At 36.4% G+C, this 22,194-nt stretch overlaps 1 protein-coding gene across 2 annotated transcripts in view; it reads right to left on the reverse strand.

Annotated features, from left to right (window-relative positions):
- fibcd1b (fibrinogen C domain containing 1b) overlaps positions 1-22,194 on the reverse strand; it is a 113,865-nt gene that overhangs the window by 67,551 nt on the left and 24,120 nt on the right. Inside the window, exons 2-3 of one of the 2 annotated variants that reach the window (XM_058382471.1) lie at positions 6,908-6,991; positions 69-548 (exon numbers count right to left, since the gene is read on the reverse strand). In XM_058382471.1, the coding sequence (XP_058238454.1) occupies positions 69-548; positions 6,908-6,991 (564 nt within the window). The remainder of the gene's footprint in view (positions 1-68; positions 549-6,907; positions 6,992-22,194) is intronic. The other variant, XM_058382472.1, reaches the window with a different exon arrangement.

Below are 22,194 nucleotides of genomic sequence, written 5' to 3' on the forward strand. Positions count from 1 at the left end.
ATTAGGCATTAGTGGAGATATGTATATATGTATATACAGGATTGATAGAAGAAGTTAGAACTATGTACCTGTATAAGTTTTCCTTGTTCAGTTTGCAGCGTGTTAAGGTCCTGTGCCAAATTGCTTTGCCCTCTTCTCAAAGACTCGTAGTCCATCTTCAGTTGGCCGGCATGTGCTGAGAGCTTTGCCACCTCTTCAGCAAGGTTGACCAATAGCGCACGGTCCTGGCCTTTGACTGACTTTAGGTCTGAGTCATGATCTGTAAGTGAGTGGAGTAGGGAGGTCTGCACTCCTTCCAATCGCAGGAAATTGCTGTTGTAATCAGGGCAGTTTGGGTCGATAAAAATGTTGATGCGTGAGCCATCACCCCGCTCCACTGTTACCAGGGCGTTGGCCTCATCTTGATTGGTGGTGATATGTGGTGGTCCATCTGAAAAAGGTGGAGACTGAGAGTGGTTCAGGAAGAGAATGGTGCCTGTTACTGTAATGGCAAGCAGGACAGCCACAAAAAGAAGGATGGTGCAGAGCAGGTAACTGCAGCTCATCCTCTGCAGAAAGAGAGAGAGAGAGAGAGAGAGAGAGAGAGAGAGACAGAGAGAGAGAGACAGAGAGAGGGAGGGGGAAAAAAGTGTAAGAAAAAGCTGGCCAACATACTGTACATGCAATCACTTACACATACATAGATACTCGAGGTGTATTGATATGCAAAATATAAAATATGATTCAATACAAAAAGATAGTGTCTCAATATGATGCATTATTTGGATACAGAAAAAAGTTCAATGTTATAAAAGGACAATAATTTAAACTCTATAATGACACCTGATTAATAAGGACTTTTAGCAGTATATAACAAAACAAAAGCTGTATTAAACTCCCATACACTGCACCTTTCATTCTTGTTTATGGCCATTGCTCATATTCTAGTATGCTAGTCACTCACCTATCAGTGTGTTTAAGAGAAGCGTGGTAGCCTGTTCTCATTCTAGATAAAGATGAAGCTACCTTTTCGCTATACCTTATGTAATATATGACACATTTTATGATGAATAATTCACTTTATAATACAGTCTGTTGAATGCCTTTTCTGTAGCCAGATATTTTGTATCAAGAGCCTTGTCTCGAACAAAACACTATGCCATATTGTTACACCCCTAATAAATGATATATGACATACATCTCGCATATAGTTGGATACAAAAGAGTGAAATAAAAAAATACCAAAAGCTAGAGAATGTAGAAAAGTGCAGCACAACTCTAAATAATAGTGAAGTGTTGACCTTAAGTCAACATGTTGTAATAAACCATATGGACCAATATGCAGTTAGCCAGTTATTGTTAGTCAGAATAAATATCCAATGAGGCAGATAAAAAGGTAAAGAGATATAGTTATAGAAGCAATGAAGGAGAGTCAAAGGAAAGAAGTAAAAGTCAAAAAGAGAGCTAGGGAAGCAGAAACTATGTGGGAGGTTCAGGGTGAGGTGGAATTGCCAGTCATGATGTACAGAATATCAGGAATGGGACTTTTATTTCTAATTAAAAGTGATAAAAATGACAGGAAAGAAAACAATATGGAAATGATAGACATTATGGACCAGGAAAGGCAAGGAGGACAGAAGATGCATGGCTGAGCATTAGACCTAACATAAAAACCTTTATAATCATCACCATAACCATTTCCCAAGTCCCTGAGTGACTTAAAAAGCCCATGAAGGCAATTAAGGTTAGTGCGGCTTGACAAGAGAAGAAAGAGAAAGAGAGAAATAGTGCACCAAGCATCAATCCATTCTCTTTCCCGCTTCCTCTTCCAGATGCTACCCAGCAGCTTTGTCTTTATATGACGTATACAATAATGGATCAAAAGTTCAGCTGGAAGCAAATTTTAACACTCAGCAGTCACTTTAATAGGAACACCTGTACACCTGTTCATTCATGCAGTTATACAGCCAGCCAATCATGTGGCAGCAGCACAATGGATGAAATCATGCAGCTAATGACAGGTAATGTTCACATCAGACATCAGAACAGTGACAAAATGTGATCTCAATGGGTGACTTTGACTGTGCCAGACAGACTGCTTTGAGTATTTCAAAAACTGCTGAACACCTGCCTGGGAATTTTAGACATAGCAGTCTATAGAATTTACACAGAGTGTAAAAATAAATGAATAAATCCAGTGAGAAGCAGGCAGAAACACTTTTTATGAGAAATGTCAGAGGAGAATGACCAGACTGGTGCAAGCTGACAGAAAGGCTATGGTAGCGCCAATAACTTTTTTTTTTCCTTGAGCATTAAAACAGCTCTGAACACAGAATGACAGCAAAAAACTGCATCACGTTCCAGTCCTATTAGCTAAGAACATGATATGGTGAAAAATATGGGACAGATGAAGATTGGATAAACAAACTGGTCTTTTTCCAAACCTTCAACTGTCTAAATTGGATAATTGCATGAATGCGCAGGGGTTCGGGTCCTATTACCGGCTACTCTGTATATAAGTGTAAATTTCTACAGTGCATTGCAAATGTATTCAACCTTCCTGGAAATCAGTAGAATATTCCTGGAATATTCCGTTCCCCAGGTTGCGGTTGAAAGACTTAACAAGGAAACAATTGACAAAAAATGAAAACATATCCCTGTTTAACATGTCACTTAAATGAGGATGGGTTCCTTCTTGAGTCTGGTTGCTGTCACGGTTTCTTCCTCATATCGTCTCTGAAAGTTTTCCTTACTTCTGGCTCACTTCTGGCTTCCTTATTAGGGATAAATGTATCTTTTTTTTTATATTTCATTTATACCTGACTTTATATATTCCTAAACAGCTGCTTTGCGACAATGCCCATGGATAAAAAGCACTATACAGATAAATTGAATTTAAGTACAAAAATCACAACCTTTGAATTGTCATTAAACAGTATGACTGTATCAGTAGGTAAGAAGTAAAAATAAAGATTAGGGAACATTCCAAGGAAGCTAAAGATAACATAATACAATTTCATAACTTAGGAGTTGGGTGTAAGATTATATCCAAGAGGTTGGACATCCCAGTAAGCACTGTTGGATCAATAGTGAGGAAGTGGAAGCTGCATCATACCATCCAAGCACTATCTAGACCAGACCCATCTTAAAACTCAGTGCAAAAACAAGATGGACACGGGTGAAAGAAACCACAGTGAGGTCAGCAGTGACTCTGAAACAGTGGCTGAGTGGAAGGAAGGTTCACCAGACTATGATTTCAAGAGCTCTGAATAATTGAGGACTGTATGGATGGTTAGAGAAGAAAGAATTGTTGCTCAGGAAGAGCCACGAAAAACAAGAGCGTGACCATTTTCCCCCAGAACCTTGACTTCTTTTGTTAAAATTCAAGGAAAAAAGATTGATATTACAAGAGAACTTGCTTTAGTCAGAATCTGCTACCAATCCAATATAAAATTGCAGATAATAACAAATAATAATATCCAACCAACTCTGGTTGTTTTCTTCTATTAAAATGTTTCCTCTAGTAGATTAAGTATACAAAAATACGTAAAGCACTTATTGTCTACTTTCATATCAGCTTCATATTAACCACCACTGTTGAGTGTCACATGAAAAGACATTAAATGCTGAACACAGACACAACAAAAAAAGACCTTTCTGCCAGAATGCAAGCTTTTTTTTGGATAAAGAGGAAACTATGACCAAACAAAGAAAGCAGAAAACAAAAAGTGTCAATTCTGGGTAGTAAAAGGGGTCAGAAACTTTTAATACCCACAAGCAGTAATGAAGAAACAAATAAGCAAACAAACAAATCCTACTTGAAATTTTTGATATATCAATATATAATTCGATCCAATATTTTGTGTGCTTTGTAAACAGATAATAGAGCAGGGTTCACTATCTGCTCCCATCACTACAATTAACATACTGTTCTGTTCCATGCTCTTCATCAATTCAGTTAATAGGCAGCAAATTAAAGTCACTCTGTCATCACCTTTCAAATCTGTGTATGCGTGTGTGTGTGTTTAAGTGCCATGATGCTTTTTATTCCTGGTCTCCAAACATTATCCTAATTGCACGGTGTTAAGTAAATGTATCTCATATGTGGGTGTGAATGAAGTACAGTTCACTCAATTAAAGCTTATGCACAAGTTCTTACCAATGAATATCTATTAGCTACACTGGCCACTTGGTCTGTGCTAATGGACAAAGCTTACTGGAACTGCTTGCATGTTTGATTGGTTTTTATAGCCGGCACTGAAAACTGAACAGCGGTTCTGGGAAGCACTTTTGGAAGAATACTTCATGAAAAGTCATTTAAAAAAAAAAAGTAATCTCCCTCCCTCTTATGCAGGTTCATATACGGTTAAACCATCGTCTTAATCACTTCCTGGTTCACTTGAACAGAGTTTTAACAGGTAATTAAGAACATGCAAAATTAATAATAATATTTTATTTTCCAACAATGGAATTACCCCGAAAAATCTTTTTACAACCTGTTTAACATAAAATCAGATAAGGGTGCCTAATTATTAAAATGACCTCCTCATGTCCAGATTTTTCATGGCCAGTGATGATGTTAATTTGCATGCATCAAAAAATTGCTTTACCGAAATTATTAATTAAGATATTTAATTTCTTCCTGACTATCATAGTCATTTATTTAATATTGTCTTTGAAAGCCACTCCTTAGTTTTGTAGTGTAGTTCCATAATTTGTAGAATTTCAGGTTAAATTATTGTAGTTACAGTGATTTGATTCACTCACATATCTCTGTCATATCACCATATTCATAGTCATATCATCAGTCATTGTATTGTATCCATATGCTGTATTTTTAATTTTTATTTTATATTTTTGCATATTTATTTTTCCCTGTGTTCTTTACAGCTAATTTAATTTAATTTAATTTAATTTAATTTAATTTAATTTAATTTAATTTAATTTAATTTAATTTAATTTAATTTAATTTACAATTTTTAATTCCATTTCTGACTCTATTTTTATTTTGACTCAATTTTTATAACAGATCCTGTCATAGAAAGCAGTTCACTGCATGTCTTACTGTATATTATTGTGTATGTGACTAATAAAATTTTGGAGTTTTCTGAGTAGCACTTTACATTGGTAAATACGTCTGATGGCCAAATCCAGACAAATATGCTCAAATATCATGATTATGGAAGTGCAAACACTTCACTAAACGTTTCACATAATTAACAATAATGTATCATGTTAGAAAAGCTTATTCTTATCTTTTGTACCCTTCGGGTACCTTGTTATACAGCAGCTGTTTTATTCATGTCAATGCACAACAGTGGCAGAATAATTTGTTAAAAGAGGGAAAGGGGAATCTATGCAGTCGGTATTTTATAATTTCCTGGATTTTTTCAAATAACAATCTACTATAGCTATTTCACTTAAGGTGACATGCATTGGGACATTTTGACTGTATACGAACAGACTTGATTAAGAGCTCACCCAAAACAAATAAACACACACAATTTTATTTTAATTTCATTTAAATTTCCCATATAATTCACGCACACTATTAAATGGTGCAGTGAAAAAAAAATGTGTTCAGTCAGAGTTAAGAAATGATAGTTCATATAGTTTACATAAAAGTATTACGGTTCTCAAATAAACATAACATCATTGCTTATACTACACAAGTCTCTTAATTGCTAGATTGAATGATGTGGAGTGTAGTTCACCTAGAATTAATGAAACCAGTTAAATTGTGAAACCTCATGAGGAGGTTGGTGCTGAATAGACCTTTAAATATAGTGTAAAATTTGAGCTCTTATAACATGCATGGTAGAATAGTGCAGTGCTAATGTCTGTTTCTATTGTGGGTTCGATTGTGAGCTCAGTGTTTGATTTTATTCATGAATTTGATTGATAGACATGTTACTAGATTTGATCATATGACTTTTAAATAATTTTTTAAATAGTTTTTAATACCAGCTCTGATGCAAAAATTAATGTAGTGTATTATTATTATTATTATTATTATTATTATTATTATTAAGCAAATATGTTGTTTTATCTCAATTACCACTGGTAACTGACTAAACATTATAAACGGATGTACTTTGTTAAACAGTCTGATGTCTTGTCCTTTTTTTAAATTATGCATTTATGTGATGAAGGGACTTTAAAATGCTGTGTTGTTTTATGACTGGCACAGTTTTGCACATGGCTTTTGTTAATACCACGAAACGCAATTAAAATTCTAAAGGTCATGTGATTGCATTACATTTGGATGTATTCGCTTATTTTATTGCCTTGGGGCTGAAAAGAGAGGCAGTGTGAGAGACACAGAGGCAGCGTGAGAGACACAGAGGGAGAGAGAGAGAGAGAGAGAGAGAGAGAGAGAGAGAGAGAGAGAGAGAGAGAGAGAGCTATCTCCTAACAAAATTATAAAATGCAATATCTGTTCTTTAATGTCTGTTCATTTTTAGACACACTGTCAGATAGAATGTGATCAATTAAGTCAACAATGTGTTGATATGAGAGAGAAATGATCTTATCTGCATACATTTAACATCTTCCAAACAGGTTAAGTAAATGATAGTTCATAATCATATGCTGTCACATTTCTAGTGTGTGTGTGTGTGCGTGTGGAAAAGAGAGAGAGAGAAAGAGAGAGAGAGAGAGAGAGAGAGAGAGAGAGAGAGAGAGAGAGAGAGAGAGAATGAGTGATCTTTAAACAACATTATGTAATTCAATATCTGTGCTATAATGTCTCTGTAGATCGACAGATACATAGACAGACAGATAGCCAGACAAATAGATAGATAGATAGATAGATAGATAGATAGATAGATAGATAGATAGATAGATAGATAGATAGATAGATAGATAGATAGATAGATAGATAGATAGATAGTGTGCATGGATTCATGGTGTGTTTGGTGGTCCTTACCTTGGGAGCAGTTTGCCTGACAGTGTCTGAATCAGACCAGCGGTGTTTGAGCTGTGATGAGCTGGGTACACACTCACAGAAGGTCTGCATCAAAAAAACAAAAAGAGTACAAAATGATAGAAAATGATGCTTATATTTAGCATAAAGTTACAGAAATACTTCTATAAAATCAAATCACTGAGGCGAAAAAAAGCTCTCCTATAGTCCCTACACTAGAAGTACACTTTCGCTCAAAGGTAATAGCAGACAAAGAGCGTTTATCTGTACACCTATAATTTTGCCCTGTGACCCTTCCCGTAGCTTTAAACGCTTGGCTCTAAGCGATGTGTGTGCCCTTTATCCTACACACCCCCACACACGGTCAGCTTACACTGCTTCCCTAAGCACATCCGATCAGATTTGCCTCTTCATGTTCCAGCCAATAAAGGCTGAAACTATTCCATTAGCATTAAAGCTTAATGGCATGAGAATCGGATCAAAGAAACATTAAGCCGCATGTCTGAGGAAGTGCGCATGTGTTTGTGTCTTAGAGGAAGAGTGGAGAGAGAGAGAGAGAGAGAGAGAGAGAGACATACATACAGACAGACAGACAGACACTGGGTATTTTATGGAAGAAGATGTGTCCTTTAGGTGATTGTGAGTGCTGTGTGTAGAAAGAGATGAACACACCATGTGTGTGTGTGTGTGTGTGTGTAAGCTGGTTAATCAGAGAAAAGAGGCTTTTGACACATCCACTCCCCTGAGAGGTGCAAAACAGAAAGATCCAGTATAAACAGCATTTATCCCAAACCCCCACAGTGTAGAAAGGGGCTTGAGCACTCTCTCTGATCCGATTTCACACACATGAACTCTTACACAACATGGGTCTGTAAGGAAGGGTTAAAATTCACACTATATCCATACTTCCCTGCCACTCCTGCATAAAATCAATTCAAGTTATTCTACACCGTTATGCATTGCTCTGCACTCCGAATGCACACACCGGTCACTTTATTAGGAACACCTGCTCATTCATGCCAATGATCGAATCATCAGCAGCAGCAAAATGCATGAAATCATACAAATACGTAGCAAGAGCTTCTGTTAATGTCTACATCAAGAGCGAAAAAAAAATCTCTGTGTGATCTTTGTGACTTTGACTGTGGCATGGTTCTTCGTGCCAGATGGGCTGGTTTGAGTAATTCAGAACCTGCTGATCTCCCAGGATTTTCACACACATCATGCAAACAAAAACAACCTGTGAGTGACAGTTCATACCCTGTTAATAGGTAGACAGATGCCCTTGTATGTTACATATACATTACAGCACAGTGAAATTCTTTCTTCACATATCTCAACTACTCAACTCTGAAGTTGGGGTCAGAGCACAGGGTCAGCCATGACACCCTTGAGGGCTTGAACCCTGAGCCTTTGATGAGCCTTTGAGCCATTGAACCACCACTGCCCTTTAATGAGGGAGGGTGTGTTTCTTCACACTTACATTCATGGCATTTGCCAGACCTCCTTATCCAGAGTGACTTACATTACATACAACTAAGCATTGCTCAAGGGTCCAGCAGGGGCAGCTTCGTGGACCTGGGATTCAAACATACAACCTTCCAATCAGTAGACCAACACCTTAAACGACCATTTAAACTGTTCTGACACTGATGTGAAGTTCATTCCACTGTCAAGGTTGCTTTGGTGCCTTATTATTGGCTGACTGCATCATTGCATGAATGTTTAAAGCAAGTGCATAGGTCTTCCTAGGAAATGTATGTATGAGTATTAATTTTTAGGGTCTAACATAGTTTACAGCAATGGCTGGTCACAATATTAGATGGGAAAGCAAACAACAACAACGACAACAAAAAATAACTATTTCAGTAACTCACTAATATGATTATGAAACTATAATGGGTGAGGCTTTTAGCACAGGGTCTCATCATCAGCAAAAAGCTATTATGCATACACAAAGGAACAAACACACACACCCACACACACACACACACACACACACACAAACTCATTGTAAGATAGATATACAACAACACAATTCGTGATTGCAATTTTTTTTTTAATCATGCTGTGCCTCTTCCGAACAGCAAGCATGATAAACAAAAGCTGTGCTTGCCTTCAGCCAGATTTTTTGCTCCAGCTGAGATTTGTGAAGCTTTTTTTTTTTTTTTTCAGTTTTAAGACTATGTACAATCTATTGGGGTCCTCTTAAATCGAATCCTATATCAAATCCATAGATGGCGTGTGAAGACGCCTGCAGAATTGCATGTGTCAGCTTTTAAAAGTTAAGCAGCTTGAGCTTTAGAATCACTAACAAGCTCTAACAAAACAAAGCATCATCTCTTAATCCCACTTGTGGGATCCTTACAATCTACACATTTATGTAAAAATGACTGGGATCAACCTTTAAAGACAAATGAGCATATAAATGATCCGACATACCACACAATATCAGTGCCAAAACAATTTATGTTAAAATGTCTCGCAATAAAGAATCCCTTTTTCTACAATTCACTTCAGTTCCAGTCGTCTATGCAATTACAGGGCCTTGATATATATATATAAATATATAAATAAATAAATATATATATATATATATATATATATATATATATATATATATATATATATGCAAGTGCGTATAAAAAGTGTCATTATTCCAAAAACAATAAGCCTTAAAAAATAAAGATGACACTTTGTGCCTTCGGCATCACATTTATTTGTTATTCTTTGAGTCAGACTAGCAGTATGCAATAAAATGATAGCTTCACTGTGTATTGCAGATCACGTTTAGCTGTGGAAATTGAGTTATGAATGGATTATAATTTCCAGAAACAGTAAAACAATCACACATCATTTTTAAGATAAGATAAAATGAGCATAATGTGTGCACAGCTATTTCTTCTGGCTGAAAAAACAAGACTGTGCTATTATCCTTAAATCCTGTATGTAACGCAAGTAGATTTTGCTTTAAAAACAAAAACAAATTACACTTTTTATCAACTCCATTTTTTTATCCTCTTTCCTGTTTCCCAGCACCAATAATTCTTTATCATCCTGTCTGTTGGTATTTTGCTCATTTTTTCCCCATTGTACATTTTTACCACACACTTATCCAGCTTCATAAAGAATGCCTGTATAGCTTTGGAGAGCACATAAGTAAATGGTACAAGTAAATGTCTAAAGCCCTTGACCTACATGCCTGCTTTGGCTTTATTATTAAAACGGAAATCCATTATATAGATTGAACACTCATATTTTAAATGCACCTTCTGGTTTTTCATTTTGGAAACAAAATAAGTGTCAGATTCAAAGGTCCCCAGGAGTGTGTGTGTGTGTGTATGTGTGTGTGGTTGAGAGAGAGAGAGAGAGAGAGAACCATAAATTGACAGTTGCTCAACCTCAGTCACTAGAAATTCAGCTTTATAAGTAAAAAAAGGTAACTAGTACACTAAAGGTAGGTAATACACATAACTACACATAACAGTTCATTGGTTATCACCTCAACAGGTAAAAAGAGAAAAAGAGAACTACATAGTAAAGCTAAGCATTTGCCACATCTGTGAGACACAGTCTAACTGCCTCTCACAGAAGGACCACATGAATAAACAAGAGGCTTATTGTTGAGAACACTAGGCACATATTATAATTATTTTATTATAATCCTGAGAAAAAAGAGCTGAGATAAAAAAAAAATCTCTCACATTTATTTCTCTTAAAGACAACAGCAAACTTACCAAATGTGTCCATGCTTTAAAACAAGCCAGGCACTCGTGCTCTCAAGTTGTGCATTGAACATTTCTTGAGAAAAATACTGTCCTAAAAAGACGTGTGCAGATTCCTAATCAGCACAACAGAAAAGCGTTTGCTGTGAGATCGCAATTTCGAATCCTGAATGAACCACAGCAATACAACAAAACAAAATTGGCTCTGATTTCTGGGTGGGAGGGATGACAGACTCTTTCCCCTGTCAGTCATAATAACACTAGTCAATTATAGCTAGTATGAGTAACAAGGATGATTTTAGTCTTTGCTTGTAAGGCCTTGCATGGTTGAACTCCAGAATATACCTCTGAACATCTGTCCATCTCCCAGGTCACTCAGGTCATCAAACTAGTTGCTTCTTATCGTCAAACGTTCACACTTACAGTCTAAGTGGGACAGGGAACAGCCTCCACCTCCATAGTAGGTCTGTCTCTTCCATTACCACTTTAAAATCTAGTTCAAAACCCATTTTTATTCTGCACCTTTTGAATAAGCTTAATGGTCACACTGCAGGTTTTTTCTGGGTCATTATGACAAGTATTATTACTGTATTTTACTTTACTGCATGTATTTTAATTGGATTCTTATTCTTTTATTTTCTGTATTCAGCTTGCTTCTGATTGTACAGCACCTTGGTCAATGCCTGTTCTTTTAAATATGCTTTGTAACTATACTTGACTTTCACGCATTAAAGCATGGGGGTCCAATTTTATCCTCAAAAAGACGGCACGGGTGTAGGTTTTCATGCCTGAGCCACACCTGATTCCACCTGTTTAATCAGTTGATCTTGGCTGTCAGTAGACTTAGGTATGGTTTTTGATTGGATGAAATGAAAAACTGCACCTACACCAGCCCTTAGGATAAGATCGGACACCCCAGTGTTATATAGTAGATAGTGTATCAACCCTGGGTAGATAGTGCTTATGTTACCCTGTGACACAGCATGTGTGGCAGTTTGAATGATTGGCTAGATTTATGTGTCTCAGAGGAAGCAGCCTTGGTTAGCCTTCCCCCTGCCTGCTTGGTATGCTGTATGAGAGGGGATTTTGGGAATTGGCAAGTTAGGAAAATAAGGGGATGCACATGTGATGTGCAATGAGGTTACATAGAAATTCTACTATATTTTTCCACCCATAGATAGAAAGCTTTGTTAATATATGAAACTAAACAGTTGTTTGGTCGTACTTGTGCTTTGCTAATGTAACCTTTTTTCGGCCTCTGTGCTATCAAACTAACAAAATATGTTATGCTCTATTGCCTTAATTTTCATTTTGAAATGGACATATAATTACATAATTGGGTACTGTTATTTGGAAACAAGCTACACCGATGCTCTGACTATGATAAACATCAGATGAAATAAATTGAGGAATATGTAAAGGACACTGGATGATGAGTAACTTCATTCTGACAAGACAGAAGTGCTTCTACTAAGACTACGGCAGCTATAAGTAAGCATTCTAATTATATAGTCTAGAAGGTCTTTCATTTTCATCAGCAGTGAAAGACCTTGGTGTGATTATTGATGTTAGTGTCTCAACATTGCGGTAAATAACATTGCTAGGGCAACAGTCTTCCATTTTAGAAACTTTGCTAGGTTAAGAAATACACAGATACAAAAGTATAGACCACTGTACCAAGTAAGAGTTCATAAAACATGTTATCACTCTCTCTCTCTCTCTCTCTCTCTCTCTCACACACACACACACACACACAATGTAATCCAATAATATAAAAATCATCAGTTTATATGCAAATGCCAGTAGTTTGGTCGAAAAAGCCCTGCCGATCAATATAGCAAAGAAAATCAAAAAGAAACAACAGAATATTCTGACAGACAGGTCAAGGGATTTGTTTGACATTTATAAAAATGCCAGACAGTAAAATCTTGCGAGAAGCTAATGTAAGTCAAAAGGTTTCTGAGTATTGTCAGGTTATAGGACAGATGTAATTAAAGAAAAATGCCTGAGATCCCTATTTAAATATAAGCAAATTTATGATATGGTCCATGTTAACTGCTTTGTACAAAAGGTCAGATTTCCCTTCTACATAATCTCTTCTATTGAAGCATGTGCTCAGATGACACTGATGTATTTGATCTGAAATGTACCATGATTGTGCATCTTATGGAGTGTATCCCAGCTGTCTTTAAAGTAAAAAGGGATGTAGAAAATGCTAAATAACTATTATTTAGAAATATTTGAAAGATATATATTTGAAAGATTATCTGGAAATATTTGAAAGATTCTACTTTTAACTCAAGTTATTGTCAATCAACAACTTTCCTCATGATAATTGTATTAAATTAGACAAGAATGTAGAATAAAAATAGAAACATTTTTATTACTAGACTTTTGAACCCCATTCTGTGTTAAAAAACCATACAATCTTTGATGTTTTTTGTTAGGTGGCATATATGTAAGGTTCATGAAAGGAGTCTCCAGTGTCGGCGCTGGATAACAGAGGTGATAACAGATATTAATTTATCACAACCATTGATTCATTAATAATCTAAAATTATAATTGTTGGAAAGTCCCTGTGGTATAAGAAGTGTTTTATTCCTGACTTATTCACTGGATTAGGTAACATTCAGGATCTTCTTTTCCTCTTGGTTGTTTTCAAAATGCCTTATTTGCACTTCTTTTACATTTCCTAAGGAGTTACCTTCCACACCCTGCAGGATTATAATGATAGCACTTGCAGTTAATGATAACACTTGCTGAGTAATTCTTTTTCTAAATATGCCATTTTAGGCGAAAAATCATTCTGCGAGGGCTGAACAAGTTAAATGGAAGAGATTATTGTCCTCATCCATACAAATAAATTCTATTCTGTCACAGAAAGTGAGAGAGCTCCGTTCTCTAGACATTAGCTACTATTAATCACGGCTGTTCATATGACGGTAAGAAGGGTGACTTGACAGAAATATTGATGGGGCAATTTAGCCTTTAATGAGATCTCTGAAAAACTTGCAAATTAGTCAGCGTAGTTAATGATCACATTACCGTTTGACTTTATTTATTTCCCTAATTATTGCCACCTGACAGCTTATCTTTAAAGAGGCTTTTCATACAACTTTCAGTTTCCTGAAACATCTTTATTTGCATCAAATTTACAGTAAGTAACAGAATACAGGGATTCATTAAATTACCAATTGGTTCAAAAGCCTTTGTAAGACCATGAAGGTAAAAGCCAGTCATTCTTCTTCATTTCTATTTGCCACTTTCATACAACAGAAGAAAATGTTATATGACTAGTTGTTCATTACATTTTTTCCAAATAAACTTTGACTATGTTGACTGTCCACCAGCTATAATTATAGTGAAAGATGAATGTTTCCAAAATGGATCTTGAAATTAAATTCTCAGTAAAAAAAAAAGAAGAAAAAGAAAAATCTACTAAGAACTCCAACAAATGTCTTTAGAAACCAGTAATGTTTAGTTCTTTTGCCAGACTTCAAATAAAACAATGAGGCATGCTTGCTATTTTGCTTAGCTTTAGAGAGGTTATGATGAACACCAATAGAAGCATGTAGGTCCTAAATAAAGGGGGATTTTTCTAAACAGCAACTGCTATATCTGTGTTTAATACAAAGTGCAAACATAAAATAATAGCACTGAGTCTTCTCCTGTGGTGCTGAATTAAATTAAAGAATAAAGAGAAAGGAATTGGAGATCAGCACTAATATAAAATCTCTTCAGATTCTTCAGGGTTCTGGACAAGCTTGAATAAGTGGTCATTTAACCAGTTTTGCTAGTGTGAGCTATTTTTTGATAAGAAATCGCATTCCCTCAGTCATGTCTCTGCAAGAAAAATGGCACCATGGGACCAGCACACTACTTGAGATGCCCTTGCTTAAGGGTCTCACAGCATGTTCAGACAGTTCTGGGATATGGAATCACAACAGAAACTGTAATTAAAGTTATAAAAGTGAGTATTCAGGGAACATCAACAAGATTCAATTCAGTTCTATTCTATTTTATTTGTATAGCACTTTCAACAATGGCAAAATGTCAAAGCAGCTTTGCAGAAATTCTGAATAAAAATGAAGAACAAAAAGTTTATTTATATTTATTTATTTATTTATATAGCTCTAATGAGCATGCCAGAGACAAGGGTGGCAAGAACAAAATTCCCTGAAAAGATATAAGGAAGAAACCTTGAGAGGAACCAGACTCAAAATGGAACCTATTCTTATCTGGTTGACACCAAACAGTGTGTGATTAGTAAATAACGTCCTTTCTACAATTGTGTACAGTCATGTGGAGCAGGAGTTGTGTAACCAGGAGCTTTCGAGCAGCTTATAATTCTGAATTTATTATAGATTTAACACTAATTCTCTCAAGCCAAAGCCATCAGAGACCTGAGCACAAAGATGTGTACCTTTTTATCACTTTCAGGAAATTCTTTGTGTAAATATTTTGTGTGCATTTGTGCTTAGTGTATTTACATTTATGGAATTTGGCAGATGCTGTTATCCAGAGTGACTTACATTTATCTTATTTGGACAAGTGAGCAGTTAAGGGCCCAGCAGTGGCAGCTTGGTGGTCTCCAAGCTGCCACTCCAAACTCACAACCAGTATTTCAGCATCTTAACCAATGAACTACTGCTTCCTCAACTCAAGTTAAGTCATATTGACTTAACAGCTGCTGCTGTTTTCTATACACAGGCTTACTATCACTTCATTCTAATAACAGTGCATTTATGAGTAATATGTTTATTAATAATCTACATTTGCTGTAGTTAATAGAAATTTACTGTGACATTTAATTGTAAGTGTACACATTCTGCAGAAAATACCTGCATGATTTATCAAAGCAATTTACAAGTAAACAACCCCTTATATCTGAAGGGACTAAAATGAAAAAAAAAAAAAAGTTTCCAAAGGTTATCAGGTAGACTGCGCACCTCCCATCTAATGATACTCTAGCCCAAATGACCTAACTGTGTGGTGTAATATACTGCTGTAAAACACACACTAATGAGAAGGACAGACCAACAATGCCACATTTCAATGGTCCATTGTTTCAGGACAATAAAAAATTGTGTGTGTAATTGCATGCCAAGTATAAAAGCAGTACAATTTGTCAAAAAAAATAAATAAATAAAAGAATAAAAAACAATATAGGTTTTCAAGTGGCTTTCAGGTGCTGTAAATCTGTACAGTGATATTTAAAATCAAATTTGGGAAACACTCTAACCATTATAATAAATTTGCCAATTACAAAACCTTAGTATGTACATAATTTATATTAAGTGGCAGATCTTGAGTTCTGCAAATGCTCTACCTAGTTTTTGCTGGTATTTATTATGTGCACACTATCTATTAACCACACTCTGCACCCTCAGGCACCCCAAATTATACCCCATATATATATTAAGGGATATTAGTTTATCCGAAAGACACAATTCCATTTTCCTGTTCCTCCATCCCACTTCCTTCTCTTCCTTTTTCCTTTTCAAGACCCCCTGCCCCCAACTGTCCCCCTGGGCCCCCAAACACACAGCCTCCCAACCAACACAGACACTTTAAAGCCAGCCAATCCCGATGTCATCTTCTCTCAGGCCCTTCAGATTGATTTGACATTTTGAATAATTTAGTACACGAATATGGAATAACATCTTTTAACTGCTCGTTTTTTCATCAGTCCCCCCACCCCACCTTTCCACCTCCTAGGGGCTGAGAAATTGCTCCATGTCAGTTAGATGGGCTTTAGATTCAATGTAAATTATTTAGTAAGTTTCATCTGTGTTATGGCACTTTGCTTAGGGAGCAGCAATGACTTTCCCCTTTCTCTGTCAGTCACTCTGTGGACAGTGACATGGAAACGGGTTTGAGATTAAACTAGCAAGGAGAAACCTTTTGCAAGGTTTATTTGACAGACTGGTAGTGGGAGATGTCTTTGATTCAAGAGTAAAAATGGAAACTAATCTTTAAATAAATTAGCTAGAATACTTACTACTAGTAATCCTCAGTAAATATGGGTAAAAGGAAAAACAGTCAAGGCACCATCAAGCAATCTCTCGGAAAAATTCCTTTTTGAGTGGTCTAGCACAATATACTGGCGCTTAGAAAATTGAAGTGCATGCTTGATTTCAGCTTTAATTTGAAGGCACAGTACAAATCAGGTGAATTGTTTAGGAATTGCAGAACTTTTTATATGTGAAGAACAAAAGTAATTATGTAAGAAATTAAGTAAGACGAAAGTTGCCTATTTAGTTGCTCTATGGCCAAGATAAAACGGTCTAGAGGTGATTTCAAGTGCCACATTTTCAATTTCAAGACAAACCTCTTCCTGAAATACTTAAACCAGCACTAATATCACTGTATTTCCTCCCAACAGAGTTTTAGACTGATGGTACACTTAGTCTGTGACCTAGTGAACCAGTATTGATGTATTCATTGTTAGAGACTTCAAAAAGCACTTCTGTAAGTCACTTTGGCAAAAATGTAAATGTATTCAGTTTTTGTTAACTCTCAATATGATGTTCAAAGAGACAAAAAAAAGATAGCAAAAACAAGAAGTGTAATCAAATCAACTATTTGGTGTATTTTTAAACAACAATAAAGTAGAAACTGGTGAGTTCAGGAAGAACAAACAGACCACAGAAAACAACTGTGGCAGATGCCAGAAGAATTCTTTCCCTGGTGAAGAAAAACCCCTTCAACAGTTGGCAAGATCAAGAGTACCCTCCAGGAGGTAAGTGTATCAGTCAGAGAGAACCCTCACTAGAGTAAATACACAGAGTTTAACACAAGATGTAGACCAATGGTAAGCCTCACAAACAGGAAGACCAGATGAAAGTTTGCCAAAAAATAAAACGAAAAAAGACAAAAGCCTGGACATTTATGGAATAATATCCTCATCTTTCATCTAATGGCATGGGTGTGTATGGCTGCCAGAAAAACTGGGTCTCTGGTATTTATTTATGATGTGACTGCTGACAAAAGCGGCAGGATAAATTTTGAAATGTATAGTGCTGTATTAGCTGCTCAGATTCGACCAAATGCTTCAAAACTCACTGGAAATTGCTTCACAGTGCAGACAGATGATGACCTAAAACATACTTTGAAAGCAAATCAAGGCAAAGAAATGAAATGGTTTGCATGCATTTCATTTGCTGAAGGCAAAATACCTGAAGAACAAGCATACAGTAAAGATAGTCGCAATAAGCAGGTAAAATTCTTAAATTTGTGATTGTGCTCATTTTCACCAATAACTTTTGGGGGGTGTCCTAGTGTATGGAGGGGTCTGGCATATAAAGTGAATTCAAAGTCTGCGATTTGTTTTCATTTCTACTCCGATATACTCTAATAGACAAGTCAAATAAAAATAACAATGCTAAATAAACTCTAAATAACTGGTGTGTGAATAATGACTTACGACAAGGTGGAATAACTAAAGACATACAGGTGATTAGCCATAATAAAGATGGAATTAGATAAAAGACTGAGGTGGTATAATGACCAAAACAGGAAGCAACTAAGCCATGTTAGAAACATTATGGTCTCACATGGTCAGAACACGTGGTCAGACTACCGGCAGAAGTTCTGGCTAAGAATACGCAATCTGTTGTGACACTGCCAGTGTGTGTGTGTGTGTATGTGTGTGTGTGTGCGCATATAATCCTTCTTCATATACCCAGAAAATATAACAGTCCAAACGTTTTCTCCTTAATATTTCTGTCTATTCTCTGTCTAGATTTCTTTTAAGTATGTGTGTGTCAAGCACACAGCAGGCTGTATTTAATCCCTCGCCCCTGCTTGTAATTAGTTCGGTGATTAACCTTGCCACTCCTGATCACATCAGCCTGCCTTAATGATGCTATTACCACTCGCTGTTTACTCATCTACAACCGTTTATCCTGTACACAATATTAGCTCATCTCTTGCTCCCAGATACGCATTTACACAGATGATCTTATTAAAAGGAAATAGTCATGTGAATGTAAACTTCCGATGTATTTGCCACATCCAAGGACATTCAGTAGCTAATAATGTTACACAATATGATTTTTATTATTTACCCTTCTTGAACACAAAGTAGTCAGGGAAGGGTAAATTTGTTCTCTTGCAAACGTTCATTAAAAGTAATCATTTAAGTTAAACGGAGTACACCTACAGTATATGTTGCATGATCTTAATATACAGTGTTTGTCTAAATGTTTGTGGACACTTGACCGTCACACTCTTAAGTGCTTTTTGAGCATTCCATTCCAGATTTAGTTCCCCTTTGCTGTTATAATAAGCTCTAATATGCCTAATTTCCACTACATTCTGAAGCATGGCTGTGGGGATTCTGCATTCTGAAGAGGGTTCTGCACATAAAATAAAAAATAAAAAAAAAGGCAGCAGCATTTGTACTTTCTGCAGCTCCCAAAGAAGTTCAACCTACCAAAGACAATGATGGTGCACTTTTATACCTCCATTATCAAGCCCAGACTCACCTCCTCCATCGCCACTTGTTACAGACTGCATAGCGCCATTCGCTCTTCTTTGCAGTTTGCCACCTCTTCAGGACCTCTACACTTGCAGAACCCTGAAGCAGGCAGTTAACACCGTGGCTTACCCCTCTCACCCTGAACATAATTTTAGAGGCACTCCCCTCCTGCAGAAGACTGAGGTCCATTAAAAAAAAAACCCTCATGCTATAAAAACAGTTTCTTTACATCTGCAACTGGCCTCATCAACAATATCCAGGACCCACTATGGTCTTTTATCTGCCTCCTTGAACATTAACATACACACCCCCTCAGTTAATGTTTCGTTTTGTTCACATTTTTAGGATTTTCTTTTATTTTTTTATATTTATTCTCATAGGTTCTTTATATTTATATTTATGCTCCCTCGCTTTACATTACTATGCATGAATACACCAAGGTAAATTCCTAGTACATGTAAAAGTACTTGGCAATTATTCAGGAACAAGAGTATGAGTGAGGTTGGGCACCGACATCAGTAAAAAAAAAAGGCCTGACATGCAATCAGCACTCTAATTTATCTCACTGGCAAACCATATCTTCATAGACTTCACTTTGTACACATGGGCAATGTCATGATGGAATAGGTTTGCCCTAGGCCTTTTAGTCCTAGTGAAAGGAAATAGGAAAGGAACAGCAATACAAAGACATTCTAGACAATTGTGCGCTTTCAGCCTTGTAGCAACAGTTTGGAGATTGCCCAGGTATAGGTGTCCACATACTTTTGGCCATATAGTGTATGTGGAGTAATATCATGCTTGCATAAAAACTATTTATAGCACACTAACCCACTTAAGGGCTATAGATTCCTATTCCTACCAGACGGATTTAAGGTTTGCATTTATTTATTTGCATATTTGCTTTTATCCTAAATGACATTCAAGTGAGGCAGAATTCATTCCAAGCTCCTAGCTGTTAAAACAAGTTGTAAAATGGTCACCAAAGAAACATGAAGCAAATGCAGCTTGTTGTAAGGACAGTGTAAGAATCATCGTCATAATTGGTGTTTACTTGGATATATTAATACTCAGAATGTGAGAGAAACAGTGGTAACCAGGCTACAAGTCAAAGTATAAATGTTTCATAATCCTGAAGGCTAACACGCACATCATGGTCATTGTAGTTCATCTATCACAACACTGCAAACGAGTACAACAAACTATATAGATATAAATAAATACACTTACACATGCATAGAGAGAAAACATTCTGAATGTTTCTGCATCAGTGCTTGATTTGAGACTTTAGGCTTTTCTTAAACAAACAAAATGCAGTAATTATAGTATAACAAAATGCTACAAAATGTGAGACAAATATCATCATATGAAAATGGAATATGACTAAAGGCCAGAGAGAATGTATTCTCTTGCTATCTGTCCTCTATAGGTATAGCTGTGATTATTAGTATTAAAAATATATGTGTTTTTAAGAAAGCTAAATGTCACAGCCCAGTCCAGTTCCCACTATCATTCATTAGTGGTCCAGTTTGCCTCAGCATTGCAATTTACAATACCCTGTTTACTGGTTGTGGTTCACTGCCTGGATATTTAGACTTTCAATTGGTTTAAGACTTTTATCATGCCACTGTATGTGCCAATAAATCTCTGACTGCTGCTTTCCACAAAAATGTATTCAATTTATTCAGAGTTTTCCCACCAGAGATTGCTACATCTATTTTCTCTCTTGCTTATCCCACACAGTGTTGTGTGGGGACTTTGGAGACTATCCCAAGGGACACCCTGAATGTGGTGCCAATACAATGCATGGTACTATTGCACACACTATGGACAATTTAAAGATGTCAATCAGCCTTTAGTGCATGTCTTTGGACTGGCGAGGAAACCAGAGTACCCAAAGGAACCCAGAGGAAACATGCAAACTCCACACACAGAGCAGAGGCAATCAATCAAGTCCTTAACCCTGGAGATGAAGAAAACATCTGTTGCCCTTGTCTGAGATCAGTAGTAAGTGATGTTCCTGTGATATCAGGTTAGTTTTATTTACTTTTTTTAAGTGTGATCCCTTGGATCATTCATCATTCATCAAGTCCAGCCCTTCATTCAGAGTTTTTCTCAGAATGACTGATCATAGTCAGTATCCTCAAAATATACAGATTTAGGAATCTATAGAGAAAACATGCAGGATCTTGATGATCTTGATGGATTTGAATAACAGGTGTGATGTTTAGTTGAACATTTGTGAACAGGCTTTAGTGTTGTTCCCATTACTATCTTGACTGTCAGAAATGATGATAGAGGTGCTCAGTGTTCACTGTTCACCATCAGACACTTTTTTGGCTTAGCCATTGTGTCTAACAAAAAAGTGACCTACCAAATGGATTTGTTCTCCTCTTTGGTCTTTTACATGCTGTGAACAATGAGTACTGAAAGACATGAAATACACCTTGCAGGTAATACAGAAAGGATTTTAGGGTTTGGCATGAATTGCTCAGCAAGGATGTAATCTTTAAGAAACAAGGTCTTGTGGTAATCTTGACACCTGCTGGGCTGAGTCATTTTTCTCCTTCAGGGTTTATTATTATTATTATTATTATTATTATTATTATTATTATTATTTTTTTTTTTTTTTTTTAGCTCTCTACAAAATTTTAGACTCTCCCCTTCCTGGTCTTAAGAAGCAACAGCAATGTTAAAAAAATAAATAAATAAATTGCTGATGCATCTGTATATCAAGTCCCATTGAAGTCTGATTCAAACTACAGTATACTGACTTAGACACTTTAGCAATGGGACAAGTGACAATGTGAAACCAGTCTATCACAGGGCACCATGCACACCCATTAAAACAATTTTGTGTAAATAATCCATCTTCCAGCATGCTTTTGGAGGGTAGAAGCAAGAAGAAATATAGGAGAAACATCCAGGAGAACATGTGAAACTGCACATAGACAGGAATGTGACATTAAGATTGATTAATATGCCACACTTGATCTGAAGCATATGCATAATATTGACAAATGCTCTTCATTGTTCTCGCTGTGCACTGTCCATCCATCCATCCATCCATCCATCCATCTTCTGT

This window comes from Hemibagrus wyckioides, linkage group LG28 (assembly GCF_019097595.1).
Source record: "Hemibagrus wyckioides isolate EC202008001 linkage group LG28, SWU_Hwy_1.0, whole genome shotgun sequence".
NCBI lineage: Eukaryota > Metazoa > Chordata > Actinopteri > Siluriformes > Bagridae > Hemibagrus > Hemibagrus wyckioides.